At 51.0% G+C, this 19209-nt stretch overlaps 1 protein-coding gene across 3 annotated transcripts; it reads left to right on the plus strand.

Annotated features, from left to right (window-relative positions):
• The first annotated feature begins 6159 nt into the window (after window positions 1–6159).
• On the plus strand, window positions 6160–15291 carry C1QTNF6 (C1q and TNF related 6). Of its 3 annotated transcripts, XM_053978055.1 has the most exons (5): window positions 6160–6290; window positions 7486–7568; window positions 10150–10387; window positions 11986–12431; window positions 15092–15291. In XM_053978055.1, the coding sequence occupies exons 3-5, from the start codon at window positions 10156–10158 to the stop codon at window positions 15134–15136; spliced, it is 723 nt and encodes a 240-aa protein (XP_053834030.1). In that variant the 5' UTR covers window positions 6160–6290; window positions 7486–7568; window positions 10150–10155; the 3' UTR covers window positions 15137–15291. The 3 variants fall into 3 exon arrangements, with proteins under 3 accessions (XP_053834030.1, XP_053834028.1, XP_053834029.1); XM_053978053.1 differs by lacking the exon at window positions 15092–15291 and having other exon boundaries at window positions 11986–15053; XM_053978054.1 differs by lacking the exons at window positions 7486–7568; window positions 15092–15291 and having other exon boundaries at window positions 11986–15053.
• Window positions 15292–19209: the final 3918 nt, after the last annotated feature.

Here is a 19209-nt window from a genome sequence, read left to right on the forward strand (position 1 = left end):
CATGGGGTTGGGTGTGCTGGGACAGAAGCCAAAAGACCTGGACTGGGAAGCAGAACAAGCTGCAGCAGCTGAGGATCGTGGGAACAGAACCACTTTATGAGGAAGCAAGAGTCAAGGTCATGCAAAGGCAATGTGAGAAGATGTGAAGGCCTGGCAGGCCTCAGAACTGCAGTGCAGGACACCCGACTTTGGAAAAGGACTGTCACAGGGTGTCAGGTGAACGGACATCTCCTAGCCAGGTTAGAGAGCAGAGGAAGGGTAGGCAGGGACTGCAGACACAACCAACCAAAACACATTCAGCTGTGCTCTCAGTCACTGGTACTGCCATCACCTCCACGACAAAGATTGTCTCCCTAAAATCCTCCATCCTCATGTTTCCTCTTTAAGCCTGGGACACTGGTGCCAAGTTGCCCATGCCTGCAGGCTCAGCCTTGGGAGCTGAGCTGCCTGCCAGACCACACAGGAACTGCTCAGCTGCCCTTACAGTGCTCCCCTGAGCACGGGCAGTCAGACACCCAGGAGTGCAGGCTCAGCTCATGGGGAAAAGAAAGAGCTTTGTAGCCAGTTTCTATCTTCTGCTGTCTTTACATCTTTTTCTCCTTCAATCAAGGCATCAACTTCCCACACCATGGGCCCCAGTCAGAAAAGCAGCCAAACTATTCATGGGCGTGGGATAAAGTTTGTTGGACTAAAAAAAGCCTCTGTTTTAGTTTCATGGGGAGCTCCTGCAACATCCAGTGGATGAAACACAACCAAGAAATCCTGGCAGAATAAGGATGGACTGCCAAAAGTTCTGCCTCTATAAGGGGCAACAAGTGGTGGAAAGATTTAAAGGGCTGACTACCAAATGGTCAGATAGATGGACAGCACAGCACTTTAAACTCCAGTCTGTGTTGCTTCTCTTGCAGAGAAGAGCAGAGCCAGGTGAATGCTGGACTCCTCTGGCAGAGCAATCCTAGTAGGACAGAGCAGAGCTTGTATTACCTGAGGAGCTTGTAGCACTGCTCATGGTTGATGACCAGGCGCTGAAGAAGGCATGTGATTGTGATCAAGGCCCTTGCAGGAAGCAGCTCGGGAGGATGGGGGGCAGATAGAGGATGGGTTTCCTTATCCATGGAGTAGCAGCCCAGCCGCCGTGAGGAGATGGGGGGAGTTCCCCAGCTGCCAACACACTTAACAGAGACAGTCTCCTTCAACTCCAAACTGAGCTAAGACTTCATTTCAAATGCCTTTGCAGCTCCATCTGCTGCAAATCACCATTCAAGAAACTCCTTCGACTGGCTGGCTTCTTAAAATACCAACATTCCTTAAGAGCCCAAGCACTGCAATGCCAGCACCAAGCAAATGTGCCAAGGAGACATCATTTTGACACACGGAATCTGAGCTCCCATCAAGGCAGCTCTGCAGGGCAGCATGCTGGGGCAAACAAAATGTGTTCCAGAGAGATCTGAAAAAAAAAAAAAAAAGATCTTTAGATTAAATAGGAGCTTAAAAGAAAAGAGACACAAGTATCACATTTTTCTGTTTTGTGTTTTCTTCACCCCCTTAGGCTGTATCCTGTTTTGCAGTGACAAATTGGAGAAATAAAAATTGAAGATTAACAGAAAATAAGACGGGGGGAGGGGAAGGAAAAAGTATTTCTTGTCCAAAATTCATGAAGAGAAAACAAATGCCACAAAATTCTTCAAACTATCACCACTGACTTAAAGGCTGGTTTTCATAGGAACAGGCATTTGGAATGATGATCAGGAGGTTGCTGCCTCCTGACCCCTGCTCTTTCCTCAGCACTGTATCCCTGTTGGTGAATCCCCAGAGTTTTCTGTGGTAATGGCATTAATCTGACTGCCCTTGTGATCCCTCTCCTTAACGATGTTGTGGTTGACTCTGGGCAACCCAAAGGCCATGGGGACCATGTGCTAAATGAAAGTCTGGATGTGTTCAGGGGGGATTTGCTCCAGTCAGCTATGGAAAAGATCTTTTCTATTCTGGGTGCAGAGACACAGAGATAAGGGCTCCATCAAGCCCTGTGTTGCACAAAAGGTTTCATTCTTGTCACGTAGTGATCAGAGCTGCAAGACTAGAAAGGGCTGCAATGATTTCAGCAGCATTGTGCAATCCTCTTCCCAGCAAATGTGTGATTACAGATGGGGTGATAGAGACACGGGGAACCCATTCTGTCAGAGAGTTTGTGCACACATGTCAGAGCACACATAAGCAGAGAGAGAGAGGCATTGTGTGTGCTGTGTAAGCATGCATGCAAATGAGTGTTTATTGCATGATTGCATGTGTGTGTTTGTGGATGTGTGTAAACACACAGACATATTCCTGCCATGCACAGATTCAAGCACATATATGTGTGCATGAGACCATATGGGGCCACCACACGGGTGCCCACACACCCAGACCTGCGTGTACCACTCAGCCTAAGCTCGAACACCAAGAACATGGCACATTCACCTTAATGCACACAGGCTCAGGCTGGGAGAGGGCAGCTGCACCTTGCCAAGGGCCCTCCACACACACACGCACACACCCCAAACCCAACCACACAACACTGGTCTGGAGCAGCTGCTGACCCACTCAGTGTGACCTTTCTGCCCTGCAGTGGATCTTCAGGAGGAAAACTGGAAGGGTGGCAAATGGTGATGGCAGAGGGGTTCCAGTGTGGAGAACCGAGGGTATGTTTCCAGGCTGTTACCAACACAGCCCACACATAATGTCATTTGAAGCTGTTGTTAGGGAGCCGCTGTATTTGTCATCAGCAGGGAATCACAGCAGCTCAGATCAAGCAACAGCAAAACCGTCCAGGCTATGTTCTGCTTTCTGCTGTTGTACAGGGCTGTGGAACAAGGGGGTGTGTGGAGGGGGCAGGAAGCACTGTTGTAACGGAGTAGCCTCTAGAGAAAAGAGACAGGGGAATACAAAAAGGGGAAACACCTTTGTAAAAAGAAGATGCTCCTAGCTCTCCTGAGGATCCGACAGAGAATTGAAATGCTTTATCTGCTCGAACGAGTGGAAAATATGCAAATATTTGCTCATGAAAAATTGCTGTTCTTTGCCTTCCCAAGCATAAACTATGCAAACGCTACACACCACGCAGCCGGCTCACGCAGATCTCACACTCAGCACGTCACGCACAAACAGACACACGCGCATACCCAGTGCGTCAGTGCAGCCGGGCAAGGACACGTGCCTGGGCTGCAGCACAGCAGCCTTCTCTACATGACAAACAGGGCTGCGGGGCACGGGAATACGGATGCCTCGACTGGCAAACCGTGCCTGGGGAGGCAGTGCCCCGCCGCGGCTCCCCGCGGTGCTCTGGAGCCGGAGCGGCTGCGGAGCTGCGGGCGGAAGGGACGCGAGAGCCCAACCCGGTCCTGCCTTGCTCTCGGGCACGCAGGACACCTCCGAGGGACACGCAGCGGGGCGGGAGGGGCAGGGCGGGGGTGGCGCCGAGCGGCGCGGGGGACGCGGGGCGGGGGACGCGGGGGATGCGGACGCTGCGCGGCGCGTCCTGCAGAGGGGGATCGGACACCGGCCGGCAGCGGCGAGCCGGGGATCGCGACCGGGCTCCTGCCCTTCTCACCGGGGTAAGGACTGTGCTGCCAAGCGGCAGTGGAGCCTCTCCGTGCTAACCCCCCGCGTGTCAGACATCCAGAGGGACCTGTGCAGGCATGAGAGGTGTGCACTCGCACACACAAAGAGACACTCGTGTTCTGGGCTGCATCAAAAGAAACGTGGCCAGAAAGTCGAGCGAGGTGATTCTGCCCCTCTACTCCTCTTTGGTGATACTCCATCTGGAGTGCTGCATCTAGGTCTGGGACCCCCAGTATATGAAAGACATGGACCTGTTGGAACAGGTCCGAGACGACAGTGATGAAGATAATCAGAGGGCTGGAGCATCTGACCTATGAAGACAAGTTGAGAGAATTGGGGTTGTTAGCCTGGAGAAGAGAAGGCTTCATGGAGATCTTATAGTCCCTTCCAGCACCTAACAGGAGACTACAGGAAAGCTGGAGAGGGACTTTTCAAACGGGCATATAGTGATAGGACAAAGGGAAATGGCTTTAAAATGAAGGAGGTCAGGGTTAGATTAGCTATTAGGAAGAAATTGCTTACTGTGAGGGTGGTGGGGCACTGGCACAGGTTGCCCAAAGACACTGTGGCTGCCCCATCCCTGGCAGCAGTCAAGGCCAGGCTTTGAGCAATCTGATCTACTGGAACATGTCCATGGCAGGGGGCTTGGAATTAGATGATCTTGAAGGCCATTTCCAACCCAAACCACCCTGTGATTCTATAATTCTGTCATGTCAGTCTGGTTCCCGTAGTGGAAAGCACCCCTCGCAGATCCAAGAGTTTGTGAGCTCTAAACACCAGCTTCCTTGCCCATCCAACTGTCCACTCATGCCCCACCACCCCATCCCTCCTCCACAAAGTTTTTGTTTCTTTGGTGAGAAAGCTCATGGCTATCTCTGAAGAAAGTTTTCTCACCCAAACTGCTGAGCACCTTTCTCAGCACTCCTTGTGAGAACTGATATGCCCTGAGTAGTGATCTACTGTTGATAAGTGATATGAGCAGGTCTAGGAGCGTGTGTAGGAGAGGATGGCAAAGGAGTAAAATTTTCTGGGTCTACACTGGAGTGGATGGGAGGAGGGGGCCTTCAGGTGCATGCAGATACAGAGAAGCAGAAGGCAGCAGGCTTGCCTGAAGGTTATTTTTAAGAACTGGTTCAAACAGGTTACAATGTCACCTGGTATCTCCCACCCAGTCAGGCTGCTGGATCTAGATGTTCACAAGGCCACAAACTCTTCCTGGTTGCAGTAGGGATAGTCCTTGTAATTATATGCCAGAGTTTGGGGTGGATACCAGCACAGTTCCTTGGACTCATAGGCAGAGGCACAATGTGAGGGTAAGAGAGGGGACACTCAAATTGGAAAAGCTGCAGATGGGGAGAGGGACAGCCTGAGTGATGCTGTGAGGCATCTCCAGCTGATGCAGCTTGTGAGCCAGTGTCTGATTCCCTCCCTGCTCAGCTGTGTCACACAAGGACTGGTGTGGGGGCACTGGGAAGTAGAAGACAAGCTCACACTTTTATGCTCAATATTGGAGACTGCCAAGTCTAGCAACAGCTCTGCTCAAGCAATGAGTGCAGGTGAACAGCTCTTCCAGCTGCTCCTCAGCCACGTGGCATTTCAGCAATGCACAGCAGGAAAAAAAAAAAAAAAAAAAAAAAAAAAAAAAAGCCAAGTCTTTGCCAGGCCTTGATCTCTGTGTGAGACAGGCCAGGCCGCCAAGCAGCACACAGCAGAAATCCCTGCTGGCAGAAGTGCCTTCAAACTCAGCAGCAGCCTGCATAAAGCCAGGGAACGTGTCATTTCTGCTTGGTCCAGGCCCCACATGGGCAGAAGTCTAAAGAGAAATGTAGCCTGTAGCCTGCAGCTGACATCTAATAGTCTGCCCATCCTTAGAGACATAGAAAGTATTCTGGGCCAGTAATTTTGAACCATGCTGGTGCTCTTGAGTAACACGGGCTGACTGTTGCACAAGCCCTGTGCACAGGCATGGAGTCCACAGGTTAGAAAAGATTCATCAAATCATAGAATCACAGAATAGTTTGGGCTTGAAAGGACCTTTAAAGGTCATCTATTCTTCCCAGCCTCTTCTGCTGCCTGGCCAGAGATGATCAGCGATCCTAGTACAGCAGAGTGACAGCTGCTATTACAGGATAACCTGAGGGCACCACAAATTACTGAAGCAAAAAACCACATTGCCACCTTTTAATGTCTCGGGTGTACCCCTCCCCATTTACAGGCACTACGGAAGGGCAAGGCAAAGGTACCCAGGAGCAGCCAGGCTGTGATGGAGAGGAGGCAAGTGCAGAGCAGTGCTGCTGATCCCTTCCCAGCTCTTGAAACACGTGTGAGCTCTCTCTCTAAGGGTAGTAACAGCAGTAGCCAAAAGCCTGAACTTTGCTTCCAGGAGGAATCAGCTGTTGAACTGAGCAAATTGTGATGCTGGGTGGGTGGAAGAGGGGAGGGAGGAAGGGAGGGAAGAAGGGAGAGAGGGAGGGAAAGCCAAGCCTGACACGGGCCAGAGCAGGAGGGGAGGCACTCACAAAGGCCTTGGAGGCAGGATGGAAAAGACAGTAATTACATAAGAGCACTTGGCGAGCATCTGGCTGGAGTCAGCTGGGCCCTGCCGGCCCTCCCTCCCGCGCTGCTAACCAGGAGCAGCTGAGGATACAGGATACAGATAACTCAGCGCGGGACCCCTGCGGAGGGGAGTGGAGGTAAGAGGTGCTCCGCTTCCCCTCCCGGCTTGTGATGCTCTAGAAGATTAGGGGCAGAGGAGTGGGCAGCATGGGGAAGGAAAGGCAGCTGTGGTGGAGGAGAAGGAGTCAGGAAGGGGAAGAGAAGTGGCTCTTCCTCTGGCTCTTGATGATACCCCTTCACTCTGGAGGTTTGATGAGGGAGGAGCTGTGAAGGGCCAGTGTTTGTGCGCAATGTGTGCTGTGTATGTGCAACAGGGCAGATGATCCACATGTGCCACAATGGATCTGAGCTGTACACAGGGGCTAGAGAGGAGAGAAAGCATCAATTTCCTTCTCCATACCTGTGCTAGAGGGGGGTAATAGGATGGATGCAGCCACTGAGGTAGAGACAGTCTTTGTCCCCCTACTCTGCTAGTGTTGTGGTGGGTACAAGAAAAGGGAGGAAATGGAGGAGGAGAAGGAAACAGCTGCTTTTGAGCAGGGATCGTTGCAGTATAATCTGGACAGTGCTTGCCTCGGCTGCCTCCAAGGCAAAGTGTGTGATGAGGGAGAGCAAAGATTGTTGGGCACACAAAGTGCTCTCAGGCTTGGACTGCACTTTAAAGCATGGCTGGCACAGGTTTACTGGATAGAATTCTCAAAATCTCCTGTAAATGTGACTGCCCTGGCAAAATATTGCTGGTACACACTGGTACACACTGTTCCCTTTGGGGAGCAGGGCAATATTACCCTAGCACAAGTGTCTTTACTGGCATAAACTTCTGCCCAGCTGGGCAATGCCACCAGAGCATGTCTTTGTTTGCTGGCTCCTGGCAGGTCCCTATTCAGCCCAGCTGAGATATTAAATACAAAGTCCTGCTTGCTCCCCACTGTCAGCTGTTCTTGCAGTCAGATGAAACACAGGCAAAGGCCCCAGCTGATGAGGCCCCCCATGAAGAACATCTGCTTGTCTGCGAGCAGCTCAGGAGTGCAGATGGAAATGTGGGACGGAAATGAGGACAATGGCCTCCCTGCTACCTGTTTCCTTTGGAAAGGTGGAAGAGACCAGGCATAAGGCCAAGAACCCCAAGTGAGTAATGTCACGTTTGGAAATGAGCAAGGCAGGAAAACCTGAGAAAGGAACTGCAGAAGCTTTTTTGGGACAGAGAGGAACTTTGTCTTCCATATCAGTTTCCAAGTTTTCATGCACCCCAGAAAATCTTGCCTTTAATAGTACTGTCAGCTGCCCAAACTGCCAGCAGCAGGAGCCAGGAGTAGACAACACAACTCATCACGAAACCCCTCTTCCGTCAGCTGGTAAGTCTCTGTTAGCAAGAAGTATTGCCCTAACCTTCCCCCACCTCATTTCCCAAAAGGGGAAACTGAGGCACGGGCAAACGTGGGCAACTTGCAATGGATTTCATTGCACATCAGTGCTGGAGCCTGCTCAGGAGCTTATGCACTCAGCAGTGCATTTCTCCGTCCTCTTCCTGCCCCAGCTGGAAGGCATGTTCACTCCATGTTCATTGAGCTCCAGGCTGACAGGCAGCCTGAGAATATCTCCAGGCCTCCCAGCCCCCATTCCTCCCTTCCCCCTCAGCTCACAGTGCATATTTTCCCAGAGTTTTCCGCTTGCTCCTCCAGTGGTTCTGGGGTCCTGCCAAACGCCATCAACTCTCTGGGAAGCAGGGCCTCCCATTCCTAAACCAAACAAATGGGAGAAGGGAAACAGGAAAAAAAAGTCCCAGCACACGTAGACACGCTCAAAACCTGATTCCCCTCAGAAACCTTGAAGCCTTCTGCAGTTCCACTTGGAAATTGCAGGAGGCACAGCGCTGACTTGGCATTTCTGTCCCCTGCAGAACAGAGATATTGTCCATCCTTCCTTCTGCCTCTCAAAGATCTGTATGCGCACACACCCCACCCCCCCACCCCACACATACCCAGGGTATAAATACCCAGGTCAGTTTTGGTGCAGGATAGAATCTTCTAATCCTCTTCCCAACCGACTCTGCAGTGTGAGAAAAATCTCCCATCTCTCCTACCCTGCATTCTTCTCCCCTCCAAAATGCCCTTCATTCCAATACTCTGGTGCATCCACATTGTGCTTACCCCAAAGGCACAAGCTTGTCAACTTGGCGCCAAGGTGGGGACAATGGCCACAGCCAGGGTTTGTTTCCAGATCCCCAGTTTTGCTAGCAGGCTGCTCCCAGCAGCCAGGCTCTGCTTCAGACCAGGCACACCCCTCCCATCCAAAAAGCTCGGCCTGGGACCTAAACATGGGATGTGACCGGGGGATGACACGTGCTGGAGCACAAGGCTTGGGGCTCTGCCCAGGCAGAGGGGATGACCAGAGAGGGAAAAAACTGATGCCTCTCCCAGTTGGCAGCTGCTCCTGCTAGAAATATCATGCCTGGGGCAACAAGCCACAGTGATGTGCAGAAAAAACAATGCAGGAGAGAATGAAAGATGAAGTTTAGGGACTATGAGGGGGTCAGGCACAGCTGGGGAGAGAGCATGGCCAAGCATGGTCATGGGACAAGGGACTAGCACAAAGGGCTGAGGGCAGAATTCTGTAGCATCCTGCCTGAAGGAAAGTCTGTCTCTTGCACCAATGCACCTTACCTTATGCATCCTGAGATGCCAAGGGTGGGACATGATCCTGCTGCTGTCCACCCCTTGCACAGGGCACAGTCTGTGCTGCCTGCATTTTTTGCTGGCTGGAAGTGAAAAGGCAGAGAATAAAACCAAACTAACAACATGTACAAGGAAAAGGCACTTCCTAGGAAAGAGTTAAAAAGACGCTGAAACCCAAGCCGGTTTAGGATGGAGAGCACCCAAAGCCAGGGAGGGAGAAGGAGGGAGAGGAGAGGGGAGGGAGCCGGTCCAAACCTAGCTTGCGCACCCAGCCAGCGCTGAGCAGTGCCTGTGCCAAGAGCCGGCTTCCTTAAAGCCATGGGCGCGGGGGCCTGCCCTGCGGGCACAGGGGAGCCGGCGAGCAGGGGCTGGGAAGCGGAGAGGGGAGCCTTCGGCCCCCGGGGTGAGCAGCTGCGCTGTGCCGGGGGCAGGCAGCAGGATGGGGGGCACAGGCTGCGACAGGGCTTTCTCAGCTGCTTGGCGTGTCTGTCTTTCGTAAGCATACTTCTCTGCAAGCTGCGGAGCTTCACGTCCTTCACCCTTGGCAGCGAAGCAGTTCCCCTCTGGTCCGCCCAAAGGCTGCGCTGGGGAGCCGGCCGTCCCCTTGGGAAGGTGCCGGGGCTTGCCTGAGAACCCACTGGGCATGGGTGGGAGGGGACCGAGCTGCCGGGACGGGTGGGATTTGGTGGGGGAGAGAAGGGGGCTGAAGTTAAGTTCCCAGCCCACAGGAGAAGAGGCATATCTTCTGGGACATGGGGATTTTGGGGTTAGATTCCTATAAAGAGCTGATACGCAGTGATAGGAGAGCTGGAGAATTTTTTTACAGCGCTTCCCACAGATTGAGCAGCCTACCAAAGCATGCTTTTGCTAAAGAGCTGTTGAGGTTGGACTCAATGACCCTAGAGGTCTTTTTCAATCTTCAGAATTCTATGATTCTGTCTCTTTCCTCTATCCCAGCCTGGGGACTGAATATTCTAGTGGTTTAAATGGTTTGCCTAGTCAGCATCAAGCCTTGTCCCAGGGTCAGCACTGAGTCTCCACTGGCCTGGGCAGAAGGGCGTGGGGCATCCTCTTGGGCCATGCGGTTGCTGCTCAGATTGCAGCCTTGAACAAGCATGTAAGCTCCCTCCACAGGACAATGCCATTTCATCTCACCCCTGGCTCCAACCACAGAAAGATGTTTTATCATGATCTCTGATCCATCCCTTATGTCCTCCCCCTTCTTATACCTCACTCTTGGCACTTCCTCGTATCTTCCCAGGTCACCATGGACATAACCTACCTGCGCACATCCCTGACCTTCCTTTTTCTCCCTCTTGTTGTGTTTGGGGCACCCGCTGATGAACCCAACCTCACAGAACCGGGCCCTGGTGCTTGCAAGCGCTGTTGTGACCCACTGGACTCTTCCACAGATACCCCACCAGTCCCTCCCAGCCACCACCACTTTCCCTACCCAGTGCCAGAGGTCCGTCCCTATATCAACATCACCATTCTGAAGGGTAAGTCTGCCCCGGGGTGCCAAGGCCAGCTCAGGGACTGATGGCATTGCAGTGGAGGTGACAGCTGGATTGCTGGCATGCTGGTTGTGCTAACAGACCACCGGGAGCCATCCTGGAGGATAAGTGACCACACACACAGTGCCCAGGGTTTAGGTGTTTTGTGCTGTGATGAGGAGAAGCCTGGGGGGATGGAAGTCAGTGCTTTCTCTGCTGTGATTCTGTGTCTCAGGACGTTGCCTGCTACTAACTCTTCCTCCTTGCTAACACAGGAGTGGCACTGACAGCCTCTTGCCAAGCTGGAAGGACACATTCCTTGTCTCAGATTTACAGAGCCCTGTAGTGCCTAAGGGAAGGAACACTCCTTATCAACTACAAAATAAGCATGTTTGGAGGGCATTGGCACCCACGGAGATTGTGGGGAACCTTCTCCAGCTCTGTGGGTCTGTGCATTTGGGAGCTGGAGGAGGGCAAAGGGAAGCAGCAGTTACTTGCAAGCACCTCCAGGTCAAACTGGCAGTAACCCCCCAGCTCATTCCACCCTGGAGTGGCTGGCTTGGCTAATGGGAAAAGGTTCCCTATTTTCGACCAGCTCCTCCCTTCAGGACTCCCCTTTTAGCCTTTGCTGTGGGCAAAAGCCTGTTCCCAGCTGGACGCTGCCACACACTTCTTGTTGCTCTGTGGTTCGTCTGGGCTAACTGGGCGGATGCTGTCCCTCCCCTGCCCTGCCTGGAAGTAGCTGCAGTCCATCAAAGTTCAGAAGGGCAGATAAAGGCCTAGACTAGAGTGGGGTGTTGTAGGGAGGCCTTAATACCATGCAGAGGATGGAAAGAAGAAAAAGAACAAGATACAGATTTTGAATGCTGTCAGTGCTGGAGGCTGCTCTGAGTCCCATTTCTTCTCTGTATACACAAAGTACATTCTGGTGCTGGTCTCTCTATGTATTGATGCCTGCCCAAGTGTGTGATGGGCAGTGCACACACCCCACTTTAGAATTGCATTATTAATTATACGAGACGCTCAAAGCATGCCAGTATTGTGGAAGCACCATCCCTCTAAGTTGCAGTGCTCCATCTACCCAGTCCAGCTTGGATCTTTTCCCTGTGACCCACCCTGTTGTCCCTCCCTAATCATATTCCCCCACAGATGTTAGCAGTTCTTCCCCTCCTCCAGCCTACACAAAGACCAGTGTGGATCCTATATGGAAAATTGGGTCATAGGAGAGGTGCATGGAGGGCAAGGCTGTGCTGGAGGTAAAGGTGTGCAGGGGAGGTAGAAGAGGTCAAGAGCCTCAGTGGTATTTTGGACTGCTGGGCTCCCTCTGAGGCTGAAGTCTCCTAGGGAGACATCCTGGTGCCTCCAGCAGAGCCGTATCATTTGGTGAGCAGGGGATTCATTGGGGAAGAGACTCCAGTCACTCCCAGAGTTCTGCTAGTTCCTTTCCCATGAAGAGCAGTGGTATTGTGGCCCTCAGAAGTGTTCCTTCTTTTGGCATTGCCCCATTCTTGTGCAATCCTCTGCCTCCTCATTAGGCTTTCTCACCGCCACTTCCACGTCTTCTGGTATCACACAGGAGTTGTGTCCTCTGCTTCCTCCTGTAGGAGAGAAAGGAGACCGGGGAGAGCCTGGGATGCCCGGGAAATGGGGCAAAGAAGGACCACGAGGCGAGCGGGGTGCCCAGGGCCAGAAAGGCAGTAAAGGACAGATGGGCACAGCGGGAGACCCCTGCAAGCATCAGTACGCTGCATTCTCCGTCGGTCGCAAGAAAGCGCTGCACAGCAGCGAGGGCTTCCAGGTCTTGATCTTTGACACTGTCTTCGTCAACCTCTACAGCCACTTTGACATGTTCAATGGCAAGTTCTACTGCTCAGTGGGTGGACTTTACTATTTCAGCCTCAATGTCCACACCTGGAACTTCAAGGAGACCTACATGCACATCATGCACAATGAAGAAGAGGCGGTCATCCTGTATGCCCAACCCAGCGACCGCAGCATCATGCAGAGCCAGAGCCTCATGCTGGAGCTCCAGGAAAATGATGAGATCTGGGTGAGGCTCTACAAGCGGGAGCGGGAGAATGCCATTTACAGTGATGATGTTGATGTGTACATCACCTTCAGCGGCTACTTGGTCAAGCCCAGCATTGAATAACTCCTCTTCCTTAGGGCCTCTTAGGCCTTTTCCTTTTTCCCCTCTCTCTCTCTCTCTCTCTCTCTCTCTCTCTCTCACTCTCTCTCTCTCTCTCTTTACTGCCCGTAACCACTGCAAATCACCTGGAAATGGGCCTGTCAAATCTCAGGCAGTGAGTGTGAAACTTGCCACACTGGCCCCCACCTCACGCTCTCTTGTAGCCAGACCTGTATCTGTCCACTTTACATCATGGCACTACCACCTCTTGACCCTCACCTCATAACCCCAGCTTAGGTTATTGGCTTCTTCTCAATCTGCCAGCAAGCTGCCTCTGGCATTAGGGTTCTAGAGCAAGAGGAAAGCTAAAATGCTGCTCCTGGGCCTGTGTCCTTCCTTGGGGCTTCATACACAAAGGACTCCTGCGGACAGGGCTATAAAGTCCCCACTGCTAAGGTACATCCTGGCTCCTCTCCATCCCAACTAGACATACCAGTTTTGCAGCCTGAAACAAGGTGTTAATGTCACCTCTGATATCTGTAGTATGGAGAGCAGACTGGGGTCTGATGGCTTCCTGTAGCACAAGGAAGATGTAGGAGCACTGGGAGAGGATATTGCCTTTCCAAAAAGAGAACTGTTGGCCTTCTAAACTGGCTTTCCATAGACACTCTTCTGTGTCACAGAGTCCAGACTGGCCACCAAACCTAGACCTGGTGGGATTGTCCTCTGTGCCAACTCTAGCTCTTCAAACGGATGAAGGGTCAGACACCTGGCCAGACCCTTCATGGGCCTCTGCCCATGATTCAGTAGAGGCGACCATTCTGTTCCCACTAGGGATCACCAGTACAGAATGAGAGACAGAGAGGGAAGACCTTGAAAACCCCCTCCCACACTCCCCTGGGGTGCTACTCAGTCTTGGCTCGTCAGCTATGGGAAGCTAGTCCAAGAGAGTGAACCGGAATCTGCTCTCCTATGGCAGAGGTGCCATTTCATTGTTCTCCTGAAGGTGGTTCTCCCACGCTGGTATTGAAGGACCACTATTTCAGGGCCTGAGCTCAAGGCTGCAGGGGAATTGCAGTTAAATCAATTCCAAACGTGGACAGGCTGCCACTTCTTTACCTCTGTGATGGAACAGAGATAGAGGTGAGACAACAGCACCTTGCCCAAGGGTTAAAAGCTTCCCTGCCATATACTCCATGCCCTTTTCTGGCAATCTCATCAGAGTAACTGAGAAAAGCATGTGGCTAAAACAAACCCTCGCTCTTTTTGTCAAGTTGGACATGTCGCAGTGAGGAAGGAATGCCAGTGGTAGGGTTTTCTAGTACTATTTATATTGGTCTCACACTGCTCCCATTTGCATCCCTCTGGAGGGGATGCTGCAGTCCTGGGGGAACAGGTGAGGCTGGCTCAGGATTTTAGGAAACCAACTTCCACATGTCATGATGCTCCCTCCCATAAACCTCAGTGCCAGAACTTGTCTCCTTTTTGAGTCTCAGGGCAGGACAAGCAGGAGAAACACAGGTATTTCTCCTCTGCTCATCACTGGTCAAGAAATCTTCGGACTTATCCAGGTTCTGCTGTCTCATTGATGAGCCACGGTCTCTGCCTATAGCACCTGGGAGTACCAGGGCTTTCCCAGAAGAAATGTGCATAATTATACAAGATTATGTCTGGTACACACAGCCCAGGATAGCAAAGGAACAGGGACAAAGGCTAAATATTAAAACTGACCTTGAAAAAATTGCAGGGCATTTTCTCTCTTATCCTGCTTACTTACCCTCCATGCTTTCCCAAAGAAGCTGTAAAGACTACAGTGAGTTCCAGGAGCTTTGTCTGGATCCTCCCCACCACTGTCAATGAGGCAATGGGTATAAAAACAAGGTTTCACTAAGGCAAGACTGATTTTTTCACCAGGAAATGTGATGAAGGGATCATAGAAACTAAAGGAGACTGTGGGTTTCTTCCTACCCCTTAGCAGGTCAAGTCAAAGGGGAGGTCAATTCCTCCCCTTTGGAATTGTTCAAAGACAGGATTTCAGACAGCAGAGGAAGCAGAAAGCTGGAAGCAATGCTTGGGACCGAATCCCTTTCTCTCTTCCTCAAAAGGCTACAAACCCAAATATAGTCAATTTATAGTGTATAGTGCCCCATGCCTCCCTGAAGAGAAGCAAGCCTCTCTAACACTGAATATCTCCATAAACAAGCTTCCTTCTTTCTCCTTTCCTATTTGGTGATTGAATGCTGGTGACAGGTCTCCTGTGCTATCCATGAGCAGCCAGAGGGTGCCTGATGCACATGAGAGAGGAGGGCAGGGGAACCAAAGGGTGTGTTTAACAGGTTTCTGGTGCTAAACAAGATGGCATTCCCTTGGTGCTAAATCAGATTTCAGGAGTATTGGGTGCTTTCTGGAAAGTGTAGTAGGCTGAGTTGTGATGTACTCTGGAATTAATGGTGCTTTATGTAACAAAACCAAACAAACTCCAAGAACTTTTGTATATATATATTTTTTCAGTGGTATTAAACTTTTTTCCTTGGTTGTTTTGCACTTAAATCTGTTTTTCTCTCCCAACCCATTCCTTCTAGCTCTGGTTATTGCTGAATTATGTGATGGAAAAGACACTGGCCTGAAATTGACAGGTACAAAGTTTAACTCAGCTCTGAAACTTCCCTGGGTAATCCTTGGCAATCTTGTATCTGTTTCCTTTGCGAAGAACCATTACCTTAAAATATTAACTGCTTGAACACTTCTAATTATGACAACCCTCTCCCTTTCAGCAAATTAAAAAAAGGATTCTTTGGAGATTACAAAAAAAACCAAACCAAACCAAAACAAAACAAAACAAAAAAAAACCTCCCAGGACAATACAATGGATTGTAGGAGTAGGCTTCAAGTACTTATTTATATGGAGGAAGGCTGGGTTAATGTTGGAGTTCTCTTAAGGGAGATCTGATCCCTTTATCTTATGAAATTTTTTAGCACATTCTTCTATCAAGTACTTGGTAAGCACTGTTTTCCCTATGACATTTCTCTTTTCTCTCCCAAGAGCCAGGAAGCACAGTGTGGGAGGGATAGTAAACTGTTGATTGGACACTTGTGCTTCCTAATATTGGAATGAGTGGGAGTTCCAGAGTTAAGCTGGACATGCATATTTGGAAGACCTGTGTGTGATGATAAAGGCCTGAGATTCAGGTCAGAGGTGGAAAGACAAGGGGCAATTTCTCATAAATTTGAGGGAGAAGGGAAGACATGAGCAAGGACTGGAGACTTGTAAGCTTGAGTTAAAGATCTAGAAGGATAGAATCCTAAGGACAGGGAGATGCCTTTTGGGGTCTCAGTCCAAGTCAAAGAGGTACATGGGGTTTTGTTTATCATCTTTGGACTGAGGGGACTCCTGCAAAGGTAGAAGGATAAGCAAAACAGCAAGACGAGGTGCCCATATAGGACCTTCTGGTTTGAGTTTCATTTGCCTTCACATATTTTCTCCTGTGGTTTGATGTGTACCAGACACTTCTTTTGGCAAAGGGTGGAATACATAATCATACACATCCCTACAGGCCTCTTTGGTCCTGTGACAGGCCCAGAGCCAGAGCTATATATATCCTAGTAAATGCAATACTCTGTCAGGTCAGAGCCCAGCCTTCTTCCCATTTTTTATTTACTTCTGAGGAGGCAGATAAAAATGTGTCCTCAGGAAGTGTAGCGGTTGTGTTTGTGCATGTTCTTGTTCCTTGAGGTGAGATGCTGGCAGATTGGAAGTGACTTTGTCACACTTACTAAAGGTGAGGAAAGGAGAGAGGGAGGGAGGGGGGACCAGAAATGTGTAGCCAGATCTCCAAGAAAAGTTTTCTATGATTCAGCCTTTCAGCCTGCCACCTGAAGAGTCTCCTCAGCCAAATCCCTTGGGGCTAAGATGCACAGTGGCAGACAGGGTCTGTAGCTGGTGCCACCCATCACACCATGAATGCCTGACCAGGGACTTCCTGCAGGTGAGGTTCAGCTCAGGCAAGGTGGACCCTGCAATGCTTTGAAGGAACAAGGTCTAGAATGGGTCAGATCAGCCCTGCCACCCTGCCAGTGAGTACACCCATGCCCAGAAGGCCATGAGACCGTTCATTCATTCATTCATTCATTCATTCACTCATTCATTCACCCCAGCTCTGTGGTTTTTTCCATGCAATGGAGCTGCCCTGTGGAATGTGATTCAGGGGTTGGTGACAGCCAGTATCTCTCTCCTGGGCAAAGCAAGGGCCCTGGGATGTGCAACTACAGCACTACCCCTAGAGCTGTGCCTATATTTTTGCCCTGAAAGACTGATCCAAACTCTGCTGCAAAAGGCTCTGTGGACATGTCTGAAGTTTGTTCAAGGCATCAGTCACAGGGCTGTCCCTGAAAACTGCCTTCCTGCAGGTCCCTGGTCTTGCAGGTATGAAAGGAAGGGAGTGGAAGAAAGGACACGAAGTGCAGGACATGGTGCTGTCTCTGGGAAAGGAAGCACATGCCAGGGATAAGTCAGGAGAAGCTGAAGGCCCTGCAATAGCTCCTTGCCCTGTGATAGCTGTGGGAGAGGGGAAGAGAGAAGCAGGGCAAGAAAAGTATGAAGGAGGCCTTTGACCCTGCAGGTGGGCACAGGTGGATGTGCTTGCACCCAAAGCATCAGGGAGAACAGAAAGCACAAGAAAGCAGGACCTGGCTCCACATCCCTTCAGAGCCTTTGTCACAGGAGGGGCAGTCACAGGAAGTGTCTCTGGCCTTGCCTCAGCTGCCAGCTATGGTGTAAGATCTGCCCCATGTCAGTGCACTATTCAGGGGCTACCACGCTGTACTGGAGCAAGTTTGCCCTCTGCTGCAGCCTGCTGTCCTTTCTCCTCTCCCAAACCACCCAGACAACCTGCTTCACTCACACCTCAGTCTTGTTTATCTCCCAGGGTCTAGAGAGGGAGAGGGGGTGATGCAACACCCCATCCAGCATCACTCAGTGGCAGAAGCAGAGCTGCCACCTCCCTCCACCTAGCACATAGCAGCCAGATGCCAGCAGTGGATTCACCCTGCCCAGACGTCCTTTTTCTCAACTTCCCTTTCCTTTTGCTGGCTGGGAGCTACCACAGGATTTGAAGGGCTGGATGTGGAGCCTGCTCAAGGCTATGTGGATGGTGGGGCACAGCTGCATTTGAAGGCAGTTGTTCCACTGCCTCATGTGGTGTGGACCTTCTCTGACCACAGGGGCAAAGCAGGGACTTGCCCAGTCACACCAGGCTTCGGAGGCCAGCTCGGTGCACACTCCGCTGTGACACCCACACACGTATACCCACCCATGCCAACACACAGACCAGCCTCATATGGACATCTCTCACCTTCCTGACAACGGAAACTCTTGCCCTTTGCAAGCCTGGCTCGCTCTGAAGATGCTATCAGGAGGTGGGCAGAGGGTGCTGAGGCTCCAGGCCTCTTTGGTACAAGCACAGCTCCCTCATCTAATGAAATACCTTCTCTTTCACCCACGAGCCCTCTGTGATCTCTTGCCTTGCAGTTACACCACAGTGAGGGCCAGGGCAGAAGGTTTAAATCAAAAGCTTCTGACAGTTTCTCATTCCACAGACCACCCAGTCTCTTGAGTTTGTGTCACTTAACTCACAAATGGCCTGTGAATTATTGCAAAACTTCACACTTTTCCCAGTGCACTTTTCTCTCTTTGCAACAGTTAAAATGGGAGGGAGCAGGATGTAGAGCTCTCGCTTGGAGAAGCTAAGGAGTAGGGAACTCCCCATCTACCTGGGCAGCTTGTAAATAGAGCCCTGGGTGAGTGGGAGGCAGGAGTCTGTGTTCTTTCTTCATTCATTTTAACACACTTGCACCCATTGCCAGTGTGGGTGAGGATGGAGAAGTGCAGAGGTGCCTCCACTGCCGGTGTGAGCTGCAGTGCACCCCTGAGGGGGCAGATGTGCCCAAGCCTCACAGGGGTGCTACTGAGGGCAGATGCAATGCTTCAAAGTAGCCAGAGGAATAAATGGTCCACGGAGAAGAAGGAAGACAATAGGTCTCTTGTCTAACTGACCCACATCCTGCAGGCATCATTTTCACTGTTCTGATTCCTGCTCTGAAGCCCTGATCACCTTCCAGGTGTTTGACTCAACAATGCCCTAGAGCAAGCATCTTCCATGGGATGCCTGATGGTCACAGCATTCTGTTTGCCCCACCCATGCTTTTCTGGGTTTGTGGCATTCTCACGTTCACCCCTACAGACACTATTTTTCTCCCCACATGTCCTCAATTCTTTCCGTGAAATAGTGGAATGGGGCAGATCACTGGGAAGGACATTCCAGGCAACAAAGCCCTGTCACTTGCAGCCACAGCCAGCAATTCAGCAGATCTTTAGGGCCAAGGGTCCACAGGATTACTATTTCACACACAATTCAAAACACCTCTCAAGCCCTTGCTTTGCCCCAACTCCCACTTTCCTATGTGTAGTGTGCTGGTGGCATTGTTTTAGTCTAAGAGAATTATGCAGGCTTTGACAGTTGTACCACATTATTTAATTTTTTTTTTAATTCTATTTGTTCATTATATGGCAGATACTGAAGCACTCCCTTGACCCTCAGACAGGTTTCCTTCTCCTCCCTCATCCCCAGTCCTGCCAGCCGTGGAGGCAGAACATCTGAACCTTCAGCTCAATGGGTAGACCAGGCAGGGACAGTAGTGAGTT

This window comes from Vidua macroura, chromosome 5 (assembly GCF_024509145.1).
Source record: "Vidua macroura isolate BioBank_ID:100142 chromosome 5, ASM2450914v1, whole genome shotgun sequence".
In the NCBI taxonomy this organism is placed as follows: Eukaryota; Metazoa; Chordata; class Aves; order Passeriformes; family Viduidae; genus Vidua; species Vidua macroura.

What these genes read in the sequence shown, in the direction of transcription:
- C1QTNF6 (XM_053978053.1), top strand. Translation starts at nt 10,156, where the DNA reads ATGGACATAACCTACCTGCGCACATCCCTGACCTTCCTTTTTCTCCCT. An exon ending in CAACATCACCATTCTGAAGG is followed by an intron (nt 10,388 to 11,985) that starts GTAAGTCTGCCC and finishes TTCCTCCTGTAG; the next exon opens with GAGAGAAAGGAGACCGGGGA.